At 27.9% G+C, this 19,912-nt stretch overlaps 1 protein-coding gene and 1 pseudogene across 1 annotated transcript; both read right to left on the reverse strand.

The window, feature by feature from the left end:
• Positions 1-19,912, reverse strand: part of LOC149061806 (uncharacterized) — a 340,578-nt pseudogene that overhangs the window by 319,280 nt on the left and 1,386 nt on the right.
• LOC149061835 (uncharacterized) lies at positions 7,227-14,287 on the reverse strand. Its single transcript, XM_089218099.1, has 7 exons — positions 13,937-14,287; positions 12,733-12,936; positions 10,286-10,449; positions 9,905-10,137; positions 9,114-9,491; positions 8,906-9,015; positions 7,227-7,523 (listed from the first exon to the last, which is right to left on the reverse strand). The coding sequence occupies exons 1-7, from the start codon at positions 14,052-14,054 to the stop codon at positions 7,384-7,386; spliced, it is 1,347 nt and encodes a 448-aa protein (XP_089074225.1). The 5' UTR covers positions 14,055-14,287; the 3' UTR covers positions 7,227-7,383.

Here is a 19,912-nt window from a genome sequence, read left to right on the forward strand (position 1 = left end):
GTGCACAGCACACAACATGGGTTATTTCTGGGAAAATCCTAAATCGAAGTAAAACCATCATCGTTCGTTATCTTAATTCTATTTTTATTCAATGACAAACGTCGCGGCGATGCCGAAAATAATTCGCTGATAACAACTATATAAACATATTATGTGCACAGAGGACGCGGGTTGCGTGTTTCAATTTGTTTTAATTTTTACACTGTGCGATAGTGTTAGTGTGCACAACTGCACCAGCACCACTATATTATAATACTCACCGATACCGTTCCGTCGCGGATAACCACCCGATTGTTTGGCCTTCGAAAAAACCCAATCCAAATATTATATTATTTTCATAAATTCATAATATTCTGAATTTTTATTTTTATATTTTGAAAAATAATCTTAATAACACTACAGGTATTTAGTAGTATTGTTATGACTTGTTTTCAATTTTTCTTGAGTTTGGGTAGGTAGTGTACGTGCACTTGTGTACATATACACGAGCCGCCACTGATAGACGGTCACTGGCTACACGGCGGCGTTTAAGCTGGTTACACACCTAGCGTTCAAAAACCGCAGCGTACAAAACGCTCAAAATTAAACCAGCGCGTATCGATGCGTTCGGACGCGTGGTTTTTCCCCTGTTGTGAATATGGCCATAGGTAGACGCATGTTCAATTTTAAGCGTTCGAACGCCGCGTCTAAAACGCTAGGTGTGTACCTGTATCATAATTCATAGCCCATATACTAGTGGTGGTATGATAATAGCAGTAGCAGTAAATAGCACTGCTATTTTCTATTAGCAATAGCAGGTTGCTAAACAAATTAATAAGTAGCTGCTATTGCTAGTTTATATAATATATATTATTATTATTTTATCTGCTGCCAACTATTGCTATTTATTAGATAGAGCTAAAGTGCAAATATAATATATATGTTATTATATTATTAAATTACTCACTTTGTCACACTGTTAAACCGTAAATTGTTGTTATCAATTATCATGATATCGTGAGTGATTACTATTTACTATATTATACTGATGTTATCGTGTTGGTGACTTGGTGTTAGCACAGATTAAGTAAATTACTTAATCTGTATTTACTTAATCTGTGCCCTGTGGTGTTAGGTACCACAAATAAAAAAACATAATAAACATTAAAATAGTATTTAAATATTTATATTCTTGTTTAATTAAAGAGTGATTACTGATTAATATGAAGTAAACATACAATTTTCTTTTTGTATTTGAATTTGAAATTTGAATTAAAATTAAAAATAATCATAGTACCTATACCTGGTAAAATTAACATAAAACGATACAAATTGAAATACTTATTGAATAGTCTAAAAAGTAGTTAATTAATAATTATGCATTTTGGTTCAGGAATAACAACATTTCAACTTTTTTTTTACTTAGAGAACATCGACGATCAGTTATAAGCAAACCAGCCTTAGAAAAAACACGTTCACATGGCACTGAAGTACCTAAACAACAAAGTTGTTTTCTTGCCAACTGGCTCAAATATGGATAGTTGTAGCTATTTTTTGCCCACCATTGCAAAGCGTCACAAGTTCTGTTTTGAACAGGTTCTTCAAGATATCTTTGAATTTCTATTATAGATCGAGACGTAGATGTTCCTGTTGGTTGTACTTTAGCAACTTTTTCATCGATTGTTTTCCAGATTGATAACTCATTTTTAGCATTGTCTCTTAACATTTCCGTAGTTTCAGTTTCTTGAATGTTAGGTGTTATTACATTTTGAATACAAGTTGACCTTTCTTCAGATATAATTCTAGACACCTGTTCGGTAATATCATTTTTAGTCCATTGTTTAATTGAAGTGGAAAACAAAACATCTTTGAACCTAGGATCCAGGAAAGTACAACAACGTAAAGTTTTGCTCTGTTCAATATTTCCCCATCTATCTTTGTTAACCATTTCACTTACTAATTTTTTTAAAACACTCTTTACTCGAATTGAAAAATCTTTCTTCAGCATTTCATTACAAACATTTTGTAGCCCTTCTGCAATAATAATTATAATAGAAGCAGTCATATATTTTTCACCGCTAACAGCTTTGGTAGCTTCTTCAAAAGGTTTTAATATTTGAATAAGTTCTTTCACCACAGTCCATTCCTCAGGAGTTAATGATTCAGGGGGGTTATCTATAAGTCCTAAAGTGCTTCTTATGTATATTTCTAACTCAACGAATCGATCCAACATGTAATATGTAGAGTTCCATCGGGTACAAATGTCTTGTATAAGTTTTTTAGGATCTTTCATTCCACTGTTAATTTGACAAGTTAATAATTGTTGACTAGCATTAGTACTCCTTCGAAACCGTGAAACAATATTTTTTACTTTTTCTATTAAGTCTTTTTCCAATGTTAAAGCTGATTGAACTATTAGGTTCATGGTGTGGGCAAAACAACCGAAATTTTTTAGTTGCAATATAGTTAAAGCTCTTTTAATGTTGTTGGCATTATCAGGCACAGAAAAGATAATTTTATTTTCTAAATTCCAATCAATCAATATTTCTTTAATCTTTGTACTTAAATTATGACTAGTATGATGATCATTGAAATTTAAACAACCTAACAATACAGATCTTAATTTAAATGTAGTATCTATAAAATGTATTGTTATTGCGATATAACCATCATTGGATCTTGAAGTCCAACAGTCAGTAGTAAGACAAGCAGATATAAGTTCATTAGCCAATAAGTCTTTAGTTTCCTGTAAACATTTTTGGTATAAAGATGGTATATGAGTCTTAGATATCGAACGACGGTCAGGAAGTTTATATGATGGATTTAATGTCTTGACAAATTCTGAAAAACCTTTATCTTCAACTACACTGAACGGTTGAAAATCTTTGTAAAATATTTTCATGAGAGAACTGTCAATTTTTTTTTGCACATCTATTGTCATTTTTTGTGGAATGTAGCCTGCAATATTTGCTTGTTTTCGCTTACGTGTTCCAATTTGAGTTTGAGGTTCTTCATTATTTTTACTGCTTGATGATGATGGCCCTGGGTACGTTGTAGCAGTTGAAGATTCATCAATAGTGGTTTTATTTGCATTTACAGGTTCTGGTTGATCTATAATTTCTTCATTTACAATCGACTATTACAATTGAATAAAATAAGTTATTAAGTCTGTATGATTAAAATTTTAAGAGATAGATAAACTATGGTTTTTGTCATTGAAGTCTATTTAATTATTTGATTATATATTTTTAAACATAATTTACTTTTTTACAATTTATTTATTATTATTATAATATTTTAAACACATTACTGGGACTTGCTAATTGATAGAGTAAAAACTAATCATATTAAAAAATATTATTTAATATTTATACTTATAATTTATATATACATAAACGTTGGTATAGTGCCTCAACTAGGTTTTGTGGTGCCATAGTGTGTAATAATAATAATATAAACTATAATAATATAATAAACTATAATTTGGAGGCACCCCTGAAAATAGATTTGTCAATTTTTCATAACTAATAACTTACTAAAACTAGATTTAAATGTACTCTTTTTAGAGACAGAATGTTTTTTTTTAATATGCCTAATATACAATTTTCTAAACAACTAATTATTTACTTTATTGGTTTAATTTTAGATTACAAACCAAAATAGGATAAACACATCATATTATATTACAATAGAGTTTCATAAATTATTTTATATACCTATTTAGCTATATAAAGAAACTTCAAACTAGATATATGTTTAATAATTTATAGAAAAGTTAAGCATTACAATAAACAGTAAACTTCTTGGGAGGAACTTTTAATAATCTTTCGTTTGGTCTTAAGTTTTATTGCTACTAAGCTGCTATAAAACAGACTATCTACTATCTAGCAATAATAAAAATTTAAAAATTTTAACTTTTAAGTATAATAAATAATAATACACTTTTATGTCTTAACCATCAATTTTGTTACTATTTTCAAAGTATAATAAGTATCAATTTTAAACAATAAAAATTTTTTAGATTTATAGCTACTTATTTTATGTGCAATATTTAGACTGAAAGCTTAAAAGAATATTAAAATATTATAATATGTTCTATAAAAGTTTAAACCATTTAAATTAAATATTTTTAAAACACAAAATATTAAAATGATTTTATAGACTACTATGTGCAGTAGCAAATTTTTAGTTATAAAGGTATCAAGGACTTTTATAAAAGATTGACTTAATTATAACTAATTATTAATAAATACCAAAAACAATTGTGCTATAAAGTTATATGAAGTTATATGTGACATGTGTTCTATTAAGTTTATGTTTATTATTTAAAAATATTTTGGTGTTTGGAATCAGGTTTTCAACATCTCAATCTCTTCTATTGATGTAGGTTTTCCAAAATGTTGTCCTCCCCCAGTCAATAAATTGAAAAAAATTAATCAACTTTTTAATTACTTACTTTTGATGCATTTATTTGTATCCAATGTGCACTAGCCAAGTGAGTTTTTAAATTTGTTATACTAGTTTTATATGAATACTTACGTTTGCAAATATCACATTTTGCAAACGTAGTATTTTCAATTACCGTGAAGTGAGACCACACATTACTTAATTTTTTGTTCATTTTTTTTGACTAGGAACTTTTAAATAAATAAATAATTACTTCAGCCTATAGCCCTAGAGTTACGACTAACAGCACAATTAGTAATTACAGTATACACGAGTTCCTGTGATTTCTTTGTATGTGTGCGAGGGGTATAATATGTCTATTTTTATTTATATTGAATATTTAAATTATCATTTTTATTGTTATATTTACGCTATTTACAGTATCTCGAGTCTATAATTAAACTAATATCAGTAATATCTGTTTTGATCTTCGAATATTTACTAGTTAGATTTATTTATACATAATTTATACTATGGAATATTGGAATGATGAACGCTCAACGCATACAAATAAAACTGCTATAGCAGTTAAAACGTTTATTTACTTAAAATATTGACTGCTATTTGCTGATACTTTTTCTACCCGGGTGTTTTAGCAGTAATTTCCTTCACCATGTTAAAAAATAGCAATAGCAGCTATTTTTCATTGCTATTTTTCAATAGCAATAGCAATAGCAGTTGTTAAAAATATTATTAGCAGTTTACCACCACTACCATATACCTATATAAGAGCTCAATTATTAATTTGTAATAACCACGTATTTAAAATAGTATATAATATTATATTATAATTTATAGTACTATATTATATATTATTATGTTAAAAGGATTCGATTACCATGATTTTCTGTCTTTGTCTAACACATGCGCGTGATAGGATTTTAACTGTGTTTTTTTTCAAACGTACCGATAGATATAGTGACGCGATAAGAATTATAAAAATAGATTTGAATTTGTCGTCAAATCTACTTGTAATCGACTTTTCTACATTTTTGATATTAACTTCAACAAAAATGTTAAAACAATTTTTTAATTACTATTTTTGAACAAAACATTTATTGGAATTTGGGAGACAATTCTTAAAATGTGGAAAAGTCGATCTCAAATAGTCTTGACAACAAATTTAAATCTGTATTAAGAATTATTGTGGCTTCATTATATCCAACGGGCAAAAACACGTCTAAAATCCTATGTCACGCGCATGTGTTAGACAAAGACAGACAATAACGGTATCGAATTGTCTTAATATATAATCTTAATAACATATATATATATAGCCATAAAGGTATTATTATAATATGTTGTGGACTTTTGACAGCTCGAAAACCTCAATAATTCGAAAAAACTAGTTAACTTAAAAAATACCTCTCTAAAATTCCGTGTTCCAACTTCCAAGTATAATAACATAATATATATACTACATACATAAATTCTAGGTATAATATTATTAAGTATAAATCGTTTTTACAATCAATTACTATATAATATAGGTAATAATAATATATATGTAGGTACCTCATCTATGATGACATCCCACACTATACAACTATATATATTTATATTGCTAATTACCTATCTAATTACTTTAATAATTGTGTTATAGGTATTAATTTTTTTCATACAGTTTTAGGGAGCTATCGGATGATTAATATAAAGCCGTCGTCAATTTTTATTTTAACCAATTTCATATTTAATATAATGATTAATAATATGAGTATATTATTAAATATATACAATTTAGTAAAATAGTATTATTATATTATATATAATATATAAATAATTATATTTAAATAGCATAATAATAATTTGTACAGAATATTATGGTATTATTTTGTTTATGATGTCTTATTGTTAACACATTCAAAATATTCTTAAAACAATACAACTCTTATAATACAATATTATTAAACTCGAAATTTTATTTTATCATTACATTTTTGATAACATTTTAATAATATATTCAGAATATTATTTAATTATTTGGTTAATGATATCATATAATTAATATATCCAAATTATTATTTCGTAAAACTACTATTTGATGTTGTATTATCATTTTTTTCATAATGTAACATTAATAATGAACAAATGTTATTAATTAAATATTAACATTAGGAAAATGCTATCTGGGTATGCAGCATCATATTATGAATAATGTTTCGTTTCATTTACATATTTAGCATTTTGATACATAATAATTAGCATTACAAACTCGTATAGTCACAACTCTACTATTAATTACCATATATAATAAATTTTAAATAATATAGTCATCAGAAAAGGGGCAAATATAGGCAATTTAAACTACAGATCCGTTCAATGAAAATCCATTCGTCTCATTAGCAAACTCTGACGCAGATCATAATGCGTTATTTATTTTCATTTGGTTAAATGGAATAATAATGACAGCCTTAAATTTTTAGGGGAGGAAGAAACGTATAGCTCATTGACGTTTACACATCAAAAATACTATATATTTATAGATGTTATCATGACGTGTTGAATGTCTACTACTGTACTATATGAATAATTTTTTTCAAAAGTTTACAGTTCTCCGTTATTTCTGATCCAATAGATTATGACTAGCAAAATTTAATGAAATATATTATTTAAATCATAATTTTTCTAATACCTATCAGTTTTAAAATATTCTTACAATATTATAACATCTATCTTGAAAAATATTGTAACATAGATTGCATTTTATAAGTAACATAATAGTTCTAAGAAAATAACTTTTTTATGAATCTAAAAATACTTGTTTTTATTAAATGTTAAAAATACATAGTATGCCATCGGATTAAATAATGTTTTTTAATAATAGTTACTTATTAATTATTATAATAATATTTTTATCAATAGATTTTTGACAAAAAAAAAACATGTTGTTTTAATTTCAATTTATAGTAGGTATAGTATTGTTAGAAATATTTAGTAAACTGTAAACACAGAACATCCTTATTTTGATATGTGTGGGCGACTTGCACAAAGAATTTTCTGATTCTCCAAATTGCCATCTCTGCTAGAATTCCTCTTTTCTGCACAAAGTTGCTGTGCGAAGTTTTCAATACTCTGATATTTATCTGGCATGCCTGTTCCTAAAAATTTATAAATTACATTTGTATTACATTTGTATTATACTTTTATTTATTTTTGCAACGTGTGTTTTTTATCTATATAATGTAATAAATGTATGCATGATACATAATTAAAAAAAAAGTTTTGATCTTTAATGATGGATTCTAATAGAAAAGTAGATAATTATCAGTGTAATCAAAAAAAAAATTTTCTCTTTTTGTTATAACTCAAAAATGAATATTTGTAGAATTTTGGAATCAAATTATGTTATTAGTTTGTAATATCATTTTATATATGAAAAAATGTTTTTAGTTTTTATTAATGGTTATCAAAAATTTGTCAATCCGTCTTGTGAAAATTAAAAATACTATTATGGGCGTTAAAAGATAAGACTTTGAAAAAGTTCATCAGAATTTTGAAAATTTTCAAATCATTTTGTAGTTGAATATATAAACTTTTTAATTTTCATACCTAATATTTTGAAATTTAATAAAAAGTTCCTCATCAATTACTATTGCTGGATTAAAAATCAAAAAAGATTGTAATTTCAAAAATATTTTATTTAAGGGAATAAAGTTTAGATGTTGATGATATAAGATTATAGAATATTCATTCATAAAGTAATGAATTTTATCATGTTATATTTCAAAAGCGAATAAACATACGAGTAGATACATGAAAAAAAAAGCACAATATGTGTTATTATTATTTCTTATACATGGTTTTTAAAAAAAAAAAAATTAAACCATTTTTAACCTATTTATAAACATTATTGACATCTTTTTAGGTACATTACTTTTTCCTATTATTTTTTTCTTTATAAATATAAAATAAAGATATACATTTTGTTGCTTAGTTATAAAGCTTGAACATATAATACAAGGTTGCTCGTAAGTTGTTATTATAACCATTTAAAAATTCAAAAGATACCTAAGCATATTTTTTTTAAGAAGCATTTAATAGCTCTATGAGGCATGGCAGTTTTTCTTGTAAGAAATGTTTTCAAGCAAAAAAAAAAGTCGTCAAGCCCCTTAAGACTTGGAAATTGAATACAATATTTCTCATAAGTAGGTAGGTAGTTCATACTGAAACTTAAATATCTAAAACTAAATAATTAGGTATATCATCACCAACTTTTTTTTTAATTTGAAGATAAAATTTGCATGGAATTTTATATTTCTACAAAGAATGAAAATTTTAGTTATTTTATTATAATTCAATCATATTTTTTTGTTAGGTTTTGAAACTTTTACGCGCCTAAGTACCTATATTGTACATTATTATATTCTATATACACAATAACAATATTTTCATTTAGATTAATTTTTCACTATTTCTTATTAATAGTATATACTCCATAATGCTAAAATTAAAATAAATAGCTAAGATAACTAATATTTACTTATGATGGAATAAAAAATGTTTCGGCCTCTAGTTTCTAACCACAAGCATCCGTACGGCATCGTAGTGTTTTCCATAACGTCAACTAACGTATCTGAGTTTTGTTCGTTACTATTAAAACAATTTAGGTGTAGACATTAAATACATAGTATTCATTAAAAACATTTATGATTTGTACCTCCAGAATAAGTTGTAAAACGTTAACTCACTTTTTATCATTGCTATTTAGTACATTTTTTCCCATAATACGGCCACCGTAAGTAAGGAACTTTGCTCCAGTTTTGTGCGGTTGTTTTTCATCATTATAAACAGACGTAATACAACGCCATTTGAATTTCGTAATTTCACGTTGTTGTTGCTGTGTGGAACCACGTGTCACACATTGGATATTTTCCTGATTTTTATTGTAATTATAAGAGTTATTAGCCTGGGCATCTTGATGGTGACTCTCTATCGTGGTCGACTCTGAAGATTCATTTTGCTGATTACCATAAACGATGTCTTCCTCGGTGATGATGTCTGCATAGTACGCCACATTTCCATATACTTGTAAGTTTGACCATAGACCTTGAGACCAATTTGGAAACCTAAACAATGCATTTAAATTTACTATTCTCATTTTTGTAATATTATAAGGAAAATCGCATTTCATCGTTATGATACATAAGTAAAATGGGTCTCCGTACAGGAATATGGCAGTTATAAAATTGTCTAGTAATAGACGTTAAACACATGGCTACTAATAATAAATGGTTCTAACTGTCCCTTAAAAAACTATTTCATTTTAGATAATTTACGCTTTATTAAATTGTTCGTGTTTTATAATTAATCTAGCGATTGTTTACTCAGCCCGGTAATATCAGATAGTAAATAAGGTCATTAAAAAGCTTGGGACTTTTTTTTAAATGTCCTATAAATTATAAGTCCTATCAGACTAACAAATAGTGTGCTAATTAAACATAATCATAACGATATGCGTAGTCGCTTAAATGTATCTAACCTGCAGCTGCCGTCATGTAACACTGACCGCTTCCTCGACGGAACTTCGATCTCTTCTTTATCCAAAAGAAGAATCATCGATCCATCGGGCCATTGTGGTAGCCACTCAGGAACATTGGGCCCATATTCCAGACTTTTAAATAGATCGGCGCACTTCGCGTGTTGATCTACATTCGTGTTATGGCCTATGACCATCAATATCACACCCGGAGTGTCGGGAACTGTATTGTACAACTGTATTTCGAACGGAAATAGAAACAGTTTCACATAAAGAAAATTAATCAAAATTGAAAATACAATAGGTTATTTTAGGAATAATTGTCTACTGCGATAATGTAGGAAATTAAATAACATGTGAACATATACTACATAGAATACTCACGGCACATCTGTAGCCTAATCTGGATTCATTCAGTACGGCTCGCGTATAATGTTCGAATAGTGAATGTTGATATAGCGATGCATACTGCCAGCCCTTGCCAGTCATCTCTTCATTAATCTCCAAGTGTTTTTTTGATAAACACTCGAATATGAAGTGATCCATATCTGACAACAACAATAGGTACTATTTTAATATTTTTCAAAACTTATCAAGATTATTGCGGTGATTTAGAAACAATCTGTACTTAATCAGACATTAGTTATAAAAACATAAATCATTCAACTTTTAGGTTCCTACTAAGATTATCATTTTATATAGGTATAAAATAATTTTTTTTTTTAATTTATACTAATAATTGGTAACTACAAACCACTTTTTAAGTCGTTTATAAGAATTTTAAGCTTGTACCATGGCTTTATTAATTTACGGTTCTAAAAATCTAAAACAAATTAAAGCTGTTTAATTGTAATTGGATTTTATTTTAATTAAATATAAAATAGGTATATCCTATTTCTGACTATGATTGTGTTTAATAATAACACACACTGCATACAGTTTACATACCAATAGACCACACATATATTATGATTCGTATTTATGTAGAAATGAAGATTTTAAGTGAGTGTTTAGCATAGGTACATTTGGAATTGGACGCGATTGTCTATATTGTGTTTCTGAAGTGAATGAGGACACTAATCTACGCAAACGCATTTTGATGGCTAAATAAAGATTTTTTTGAAATTAGTTTTCGATCTTCAAAATACGAATTTATTCAAGTTATTTTTAGAATATTATCTTGAATGTAAAAGTATCTTTAAATGTATTTTTCGCAAATTTATCATACGAGTAGGAATCAATACGTCACGTAATATTTGCGTTTATTAAGCACTCTTGCTTTTTTATATTCTAGTCAATAACTAATAAAAAATGGTTTGTATGAGAGCACTACAAAATAAACAGTGGTGGTAGTTATTTATTTTCTCTATGAGACTAATTACTTCAGTTTTACTAATAAAAACAATGAAATAATAACAAATTTAGAGTTAACTGTTTTTAAATGATCCATTTATTGCTATCATACATTTAAGTTTTTTGTTTTAGGTGTAACAGGTCTTACGTTAACTGAAAAATCATTTTAAATAAGTATATTCTGTATCTAAATTTAAAATGTTTTCTTTTTCAGGAAACGTAAGGACTGCTACACCTAAAAATTATAATCATATTACATGTACCTATGGCAATAAATTCAAACATTTAAAACTCTGTTAACCATAGTTTATTTTTATACTCTATTTTTATCACTATTATAAAGTCCATTGTCCATAAATGGTACAAAACACATTGTCAGTACAATTTAGTAGTTGTCTAAACATATTATTTAATATTATTAAATAATTTTTATTATTACAAAACAAAATATATTTTAAATCCATAAGGCATATAATACAGTTTTACATGGAAAAAAATTTAATTAACTTTACAATTAATTTACTTATAAGTTACTATAGGTATGTAATGCCGGGTCCACACATAGACGACACAGAAACAAAACAAAAACCAAACTCAAACCCTTCTTTTTGAAGTTTGAAAAAAATAAAACTCAAACAAAACATGTGTCCATACTGAGTTGAGTAAAAATAAAACAAAACATGAACAAAATTCAAACATTTGTTCGTGTTTTGTTTTTGTTTTCAACTATCCATACAGAAATATAAACTCGTCGTTTTATTTCGTTCATCCGTGGTCATTCAGTCTGTCTTAAGAGTTTTAGCTTTCTAAACTCTTCGTACTTACAAGTTTTTTTTACATTTTTTTACTCCGAGTGAAAATGTGGAAATTGAAAAGAGATATTGAAAATGATGAAGATTTATTAATGTTGGGTGCTGGGTATATTCACCTACAGTTACAAAGTAAAAAAATAAATGATACGATTAAAAGATGTTTTAGTTATATAATGAATATATATATATTTATTAATAACCAAATTGGTACTGCCCGCGAAATCCCGATAAAAAATATTGCCTGTTGGTTGTTTTGAAAACATGTCCACACACGTTCGACAGTGTTCGCAAAAACAACAACAAAACCAAAACCTTTTGATGTTTACCGACACCGCTCGGAACACGACTTTGTTTTTCAAAATACGAACAATTTGTTGGAAAAAACAAAATTGTTTTGATTTTGTCGAAAAACACAGTTTTTGTTTTGTTTTACTTTCGTCGTCTCTGTGTGGACCCGGCATAAGACAGGAAAAAATATAAAACGTGAAATTAGAAACTACTTCTAAAAATAGTTGTTCGTTATGTACCTAACTAAACTTAACTTTTCAACTCGTTAAGTCCAGCCTTAAAGCCGACAGTGATCCACTCTCTCTCTCTCCCCCTCCCCCCCCATCAAACTGTATTGTATATTATACTATTATAGAAATAATTGTTCACGATTATTACCCGTCAGGTTGGCGCAATTTCCGACGTTACCGTTTTGAGAACGCCGCAGCCACAAATGAAATAATTGTGAAGGGCTTACGGAAGGATAAGGTTGAATATAAGCACATCCACTTATCCGTGACCACTCTCCATCAATTATCGTTACATTAAACTTATCTGTTAGCCCAAGTGGTGGACAATATACGCCGTTTATTCTTTCCAAATCTGCAACACACACAAGACAAGACTTATTACATTTCTAAGCGTATTATAATCTACTATCTACTGACTACTGATTGTCTATATTATTATGTTAGTTACTAATGAACGTATTTATACATGTAGGTACATATATTAGCACATCTGGAGTTTCAGGCTTACCCGTCTCGCGCACAATGAAATGCGCTAAGAGCGACCTGTTATTAGTCGATACTTTCGAAAGGGATCCACGTAAAGTAATTGCGCTCACAATACTGATACTAATTTAATACCGGTTGTTGTAGATTTTATAGTTAAGTAAACAAAAACATATTTTATTTTTGTGAAGTTTCAGCGTGTGCGTGACGAGTGAATGTGCATCTGGCGTCGGTTGCCCGACGCAGTGTAACAACGATTCTCGAAAACACACACTAATGTCCATTTACGTATACGAATTCCAAATGTATATATCATATGATTTGCCTAAATTTTAGTGATGCACAATGATATGTTTTCAGTTATCGATATCGGTTCATTCATTTCAATATCATATCGCGATTAAATAAAAACAACTAAAATTAAATTAAAAACTTCTATTAATAGCTAAGAAAAAAAGAGCCAAAATATTTTAAACATTTTATCTTGTATGATAAATTATTATATAAAGATTTGTGAAAATTGTCTACAGTAATTAATTTTTTAATTACAATTTACGATTCTAAAATTAAATCGATACCGCCAAAAATTAGTTTTATCTATATTTTTTTTTTTGGGGGGGGGGGGAGTGTTAGGGTTATCGTCACTTGTGAAAACTACAAGAATTTTTTCATTTTAGAGCAAATATTCAATCAATATAAGTTTAATTTTCATACTAGAAAAGTTATTAAAGTAAAAAGTCCATGCATTTTTGACACCTCAAAAAGAGATGATAAACAAAAAAAAATATATATATATATATAAACAATACTTTCATTGCACCATTGAAATTGTTTGAAAATATTATGTTTATACATTTATGTATACTTACATTCCGCATGTTTTTGTGGTGTCATATCTGTTATCTTGTTTCCTCTTTCGTCCCGGAAAGCTGCCACTTCGAGAGAAGTTATGGTAAGTAATACCAATATACACACCAGAAACGCCATCGTTTTGTTGATATGTGGATGGTTTCGATTCACATCTGTTTATGTGAATAATAAGTCAAAAAATACTAATTTAGACGAACAAAATAAAATCAAAACGACTACGACGAGCACGTGAGGAGCCTACAACAGGCGAGGAAAACGTCTACCCAAGGAATGAGGCAAAAATGTGAACTAGAAAACGAAAGGAACTGCTACCACAATGAAGATGAGCTGCACTCTGTGTGCCTTTTCTAGACCACGTGATGGGTGGGATGTGTAGCATTGTACTACAACCGGTTGTGCGTCACGGGATATTATTGTATGTAAACGCTGGAAGTAGCGTCGATACGTGTTGTATTAAATATCTCAACAAAAACACTACGTCAACTCCGTGTAAAAAAACGCTAAGTAAAAAAAAAAAAAAATATATAAATGTAATAAAATGTGTGATATAAGGTGGAATCTAAGTAAATAGTTTAATGAATAAAATGTATGTATAAATAATTAATTCAAATTTAATAAAAATTGGTTATTTATATTAATTTATAATATGAATTATTTTAACTCAAATTGATCCAATTTTGGTTTACTTAGCCGGAAACAATTTATTTATTGTAATGGTGCTTTCATTATTTATTACATAAACTATTAGTACTTGGCTATACATTTTTTAGACTGAATCTTCCGGCCAAGTAAACCAAAATTGGATCAATTTGAGTTAAAATAATTCATATTATAAATTAATATAAATAACCAATTTTTATTAAATTTGAATTAATTATTTATACATACATTTTATTCATTAAACTATTTACTTAGATTCCACCTTATATCACACATTTTATTACATTTATATATTTTTTTTTTTTTTTACTTAGCGTTTTTTTACACGGAGTTGACGTAGTGTTTTTGTTGAGATATCATTAGTTTTTATTAGGGTCAAGATATTTTTTATTTTTTTTTCCCATTATTATGATGTAATGTCTTATTTATAATTTTTTTAAGATGTTTAAATATATCGTTCTGTACAAAAGTACATTTTGTTTCCTATACTTCAGCACCCATTTTAATACTCTATCTGCAGTACACCTACCTTGAACCAGGGGCATTTTTAATTTACCAATTGATCTATTGGTACATTTTTCAATATTTAATAAAATGGAAATAACTGTTTGGATTTTGGATTCTTTCTTTTTAGTGGTACTTCATGTACCGTGTTAATACTGCACTGTTTAATAGTAGTACTATTATAACTTTCAACTACGATTTTAGATTGAGTAGACTCCTGATATTTTTTTCCCTCATATCTCGCGCCTTTTGGAGTTAAGTTACCATTTTTAATGTAGACACAATTCGACACAAATATGAAGACAGTCACAATAAAGTATTATAATAAAGACTGTTATAATAATTATTATTATTATAACGACTATATATTATTTAACAATAAAATGCTCAATGGAAAATGATAGATAGTCGATACGGTTAGGTTTGGTGATACCACGTGCATTGAATAATAATATTATGGACACGAGACAATAACGCCGACAACAAGCTCGTACGCAGGACGCGAGACGAAAGAACGAAAATCGAAATTACGAAAACTGAATGCACCGATACCGATAACTGATAAGCGATTGTGGACCATGTTCGCGTGTTAGTGTGTTGTATGTGTCTAGCGGTGGGGAGAAGCAATAGTAGTGGGAGACACACGCCGCCGTCACAAGAATCCCCTCACTCGTCCCGTCAACATGACGCGTTTAATACGGCAGCCGGCGGCGAAAGTAATATAAAATGATCACTTAAATATCCACAGTTTTTTGATCATAACTAAAATACTATTCAACCGATTCTATTTAAAATTATAAAAGCACGTAGCCTATGATTTTCTCGATCGATTGATATCTCATTCTAACTATTTGGTTCATTTATTAGACCTACAGCCTTTAATAAAGAATACCAAAATATTAACACGTATTAAATGGGAATGTTTAGGTTTCTGTAGATATACACGGTCGAGTGCTTCGCCTTCCTTTTTTTTTTACTTAGCTCGCGACACTATCGTGTCGCTGGATTATTATAATGTATGGATGGACCGCAATTCCTCGTAAGTAATAACAAGGGCTCGATTTTACAGCAAAATACTTAAATTTTTATGCATGAGATAACATAGGTACATATATTTTTCATCCACACATTCGTTTCATGTCGTTCTAATTTCAAATAAACCAATTAATTTTTTTATTGCTTTGTTACAATTATTCTAGTTGTAGCATTTTAATGTGTTTATTATAATTTTATAATAGAGTAATAATTTGTTCATTTCTGATAAAAAAAAAACAATTTAATTTGATTAATAAGATATTTAAAACCTGGAACAGTAAAATACATACTAATTGATTTCGTTTATCGCCTAGATTAAGATTATCAACTGAAAATCTAGCAAAATACATGATAGTTAATTTTTTTAAACTGTTTTTAATTTAATTTTATGCCTAGTTTAAGCTAATTTTTGGTCATGACTTTAAAAAGAAAAAATATACATATATTATATATATTTACTTTATTTATTGTTTTTATAAAAAAACTGTATGCTTTTTGTTATTAATTGTGCTTTAAAAATCCTATCCCTAGTAACATTTAAAAATTAATAAGTATAGTCGTTTAAAAACATATAGCTTATAGATATCTGTCTAGTAACCTACCATATTTAAAATAATCTATACTTTAGAAAAAAATAATATTGTTTGATATTCCGTAACATAAAAAAATTTGAGAAACACTGATCTAAAGCCGCGATTCCCAAGTTTCCATCTCATGGGACGGGGCCCATTCATGGGCCGCGAGAAATGTAATACTGGGTCGCAGACGCTGGTCGATGTCAAGGGTAAGAAAATTTTAATCGGAAGTAACATAGAGATTTTTATATGATTTTATACACGTCTATATTTCTATCATTTTATTTGTACGTATTTATATGTTATAACAGTATATCAGGTAACTGAGTCTCAATTTTTCTTTATATATATTATTGGCCGCCAAACCAAAAATTTTGGAAACCACTGATCTACAGAAAAACAGCATGTGCTATAGCCTATAGGTACATTTTTTTTTTCGCGTTAGCACCACTAAACGTGTACCTACTGGTTTCACATACCTTCGTTCCCGTAAAGTATCATTCATTGGAATACGAATAACATACTACAGTAATAATATTATTGTGTATATGATACGCTGAAAAGAAGGTAGACTGCGCCGAGCATCGCCATAGGTACCAACCCTCACAACAATAGATGTACACAATAACTGGTGCCGTTTCAAGGTCTTCTTGGACTGACCATAGACGTTACGGTAAATTACCTGGCATCTTAACGAAATGGTCTTAAATTCGACAATGTTGTAGGTATGTCAAGGCCAACGTACAAGGGTGTTTACAAGTGATGACGACGATATTATATTAGCCATAGATTCCATCTGTTCGTTCCTCCGGCAATATTGTTTATCGTTTCTATACATCGATTTCCTCGTATACAGTTTATACTTATTGACCTTATACCAAAATTCTTATTTGGCAACAGGTGTTTTTTTGTTTAATTTGGAAAAAATGTATGAATTAAGACCCAGTATAAGAATTAATAATTAAACATTTAATATGAAAAGTATCCGATGGAATTAGTAGCCAGTAGACTTTATATAAACCTTAAACGTATGTGAATAAGCATTGTTTCTATAGCGTTGCTAATCCTCTTACGAGTCTTCCGTTCAAATGAAGTGTAACGTCATGAAAAAGACAACATCACTTAAAAAATATGTCCACAAATGAGGTCTATAATACCTAATTATTGCAAAATGTTAATTATCATTTATTTTGGGCACAACTTATTTTAATTAATAAGTAATTTCTATAAAGAAAAAAGAACATAATATAGAAGCTTATAAATTCAATCATAATTTCGAAATTAAAATCAGACTTCCAAAAGTATGTTTAATTTACTGCCGATTTTAGAAGTTTTAATATTTTATTTTTGTGATGTTTTGGCATATACTGCGAGTGCGTGAGTTGCATCCGGCGGCGGTTGCCCGGTGTGATATGACAGCGATCCTCGGAAGCAACACTCACTATCATTTACTACTCACACATAAACGAAATCGAAATGTTCATGTCATATGAATTGCCTAAATATTACTCCTTGAAACATGATAGGTTATAGAGTCTCTATAATTTAGTAATAATAATTATTAAATTGAAATTGATAAGGTTAACGTCGTTCGCGTCTTTATAATATATAAATAGAGTTTATAGATTTAATTTTGTTCAAAATAAATTTATGTAGTTAAACATTTTGATTAACAAACACTGTTAATTAATACAATTTTATTTAATGGGCCTAAAAGCTTAAAAATTAATCAAGGTTCTTGATAGTATATTGTTACGATAGCTGCAGTTGAAAAATATTATAAATACAAATAATTTTTTTTCATAAGCATTTTAAGTTCAAATTTTGACGAAATTAGATTTTAAATAACTAAGAATAACGAGTTTAGTCATATTGGTGTAATTTAAATATATAATTCGTGAATAGTTATAGATATATGATAATATAGAAATAATATGATAATATAGAAATAATATTAATTAAATCTACTGTGTGTGTACCGTATTAATAACGACAGTATAAATACCCAGATAGCATTTTCGTAATGATAATGTTTTATTGATTTCATATCTTCATTATAAAAATAATATTTTAAAATAAACGTCAATAAATTATCAAATAATTATTTTGTGAAATAATATTATGAAATAATTAATAATATAACATCAAAAACTAAATAATAAAATGATATTCAGAATAAGTTATCATTATGTTATTAAATATTAATAGTTTAAATTATGTTTTGTATTTATTAATAATATGACATCAAAAACAAAATAATAAAATAATATTCGGAATGTATTATCATTATGTTATTGAACATGAATTATATTAATTATATTTTGAATTATAATATATTATAAAAACCATTAACATATTCATAACATTCAGTAATTATTGTTTTGTATAAAAGATAATTTGGGCGTTGGTCCACAAAATTTATATAGGCCCGTAATCACAATATGAGTAAATATTTTAATTTTAATTTTTAATTTTTTTTTTTTTTTTTTTTGGGGGGGGGGGTTAGACTTGTAATAATAGGGATGCTAATGAACTTGGAATAGTGGGCCGGACCCTTCCCAGTCCGCCCTGCTTAGAAAATTAACATTGTTGTGTGTAATTCAAGGATGTGAAACTTCTTAACAAATATTAAAATTGTAAATAATAAAATATAGTTGATATGAATATTGCCTACTTATTATAACTTTGTGAATTGGACTTGCTTCAAGACTTTTTTAATTTTTTTTGCCCCTTCCAACTATAATCTGCTATAAATTCATCCAAAAACATTATTCTCATTGTCGATGTTGTCATTTTAGATAAACTCTTTATCCCACCATTGGTAAATGCAATTGTGGACATCTATTAAGTTAATTGTACATTATTAATACATGGTCTAAAACATATTTTAAAATACAGAAAATATAATTTTATTAAAGGATATCACAAATTCATAACACTACCTTTTTTTTTTTGATTTTAAGTTTATTTGTGTATTATTGTAGCTAAAATAATTACAATGTTTTAGTAAAAATCCAAAGTTGAAAAAATTATTATTTATCAAGATAATGAGTTGATATATTCAGAGATTTTGGCGCTATATATAGAGCCTATGGGTGACATAGATAAACACAATGTTTTTTAATAACTTACAATAGTATTTAATAATTTTGTGCTTAAAATATTATATATATTAATTTGTATACATATTATATAAGTACT

Source organism: Diuraphis noxia, unplaced genomic scaffold (assembly GCF_037042655.1).
Source record: "Diuraphis noxia isolate RWA-SAM2 unplaced genomic scaffold, SU_Dnox_SAM2 contig0001, whole genome shotgun sequence".
NCBI classification, from domain to species: domain Eukaryota; kingdom Metazoa; phylum Arthropoda; class Insecta; order Hemiptera; family Aphididae; genus Diuraphis; species Diuraphis noxia.

Bases quoted from the DNA above. Each gene is read 5' to 3' on its own strand.
- LOC149061835 (XM_089218099.1), bottom strand. From the start codon at position 14,054: ATGGCGTTTCTGGTGTGTATATTGGTATTACTTACCATAACTTCTCTC. The intron at 12,937-13,936 runs GTAAGTATACAT...TGTGTGTTGCAG, and splicing joins ACCACAAAAACATGCGGAAT to ATTTGGAAAGAATAAACGGC. The intron at 10,450-12,732 runs GTAATAATCGTG...TGTTGTTGTCAG, and splicing joins AAATTGCGCCAACCTGACGG to ATATGGATCACTTCATATTC.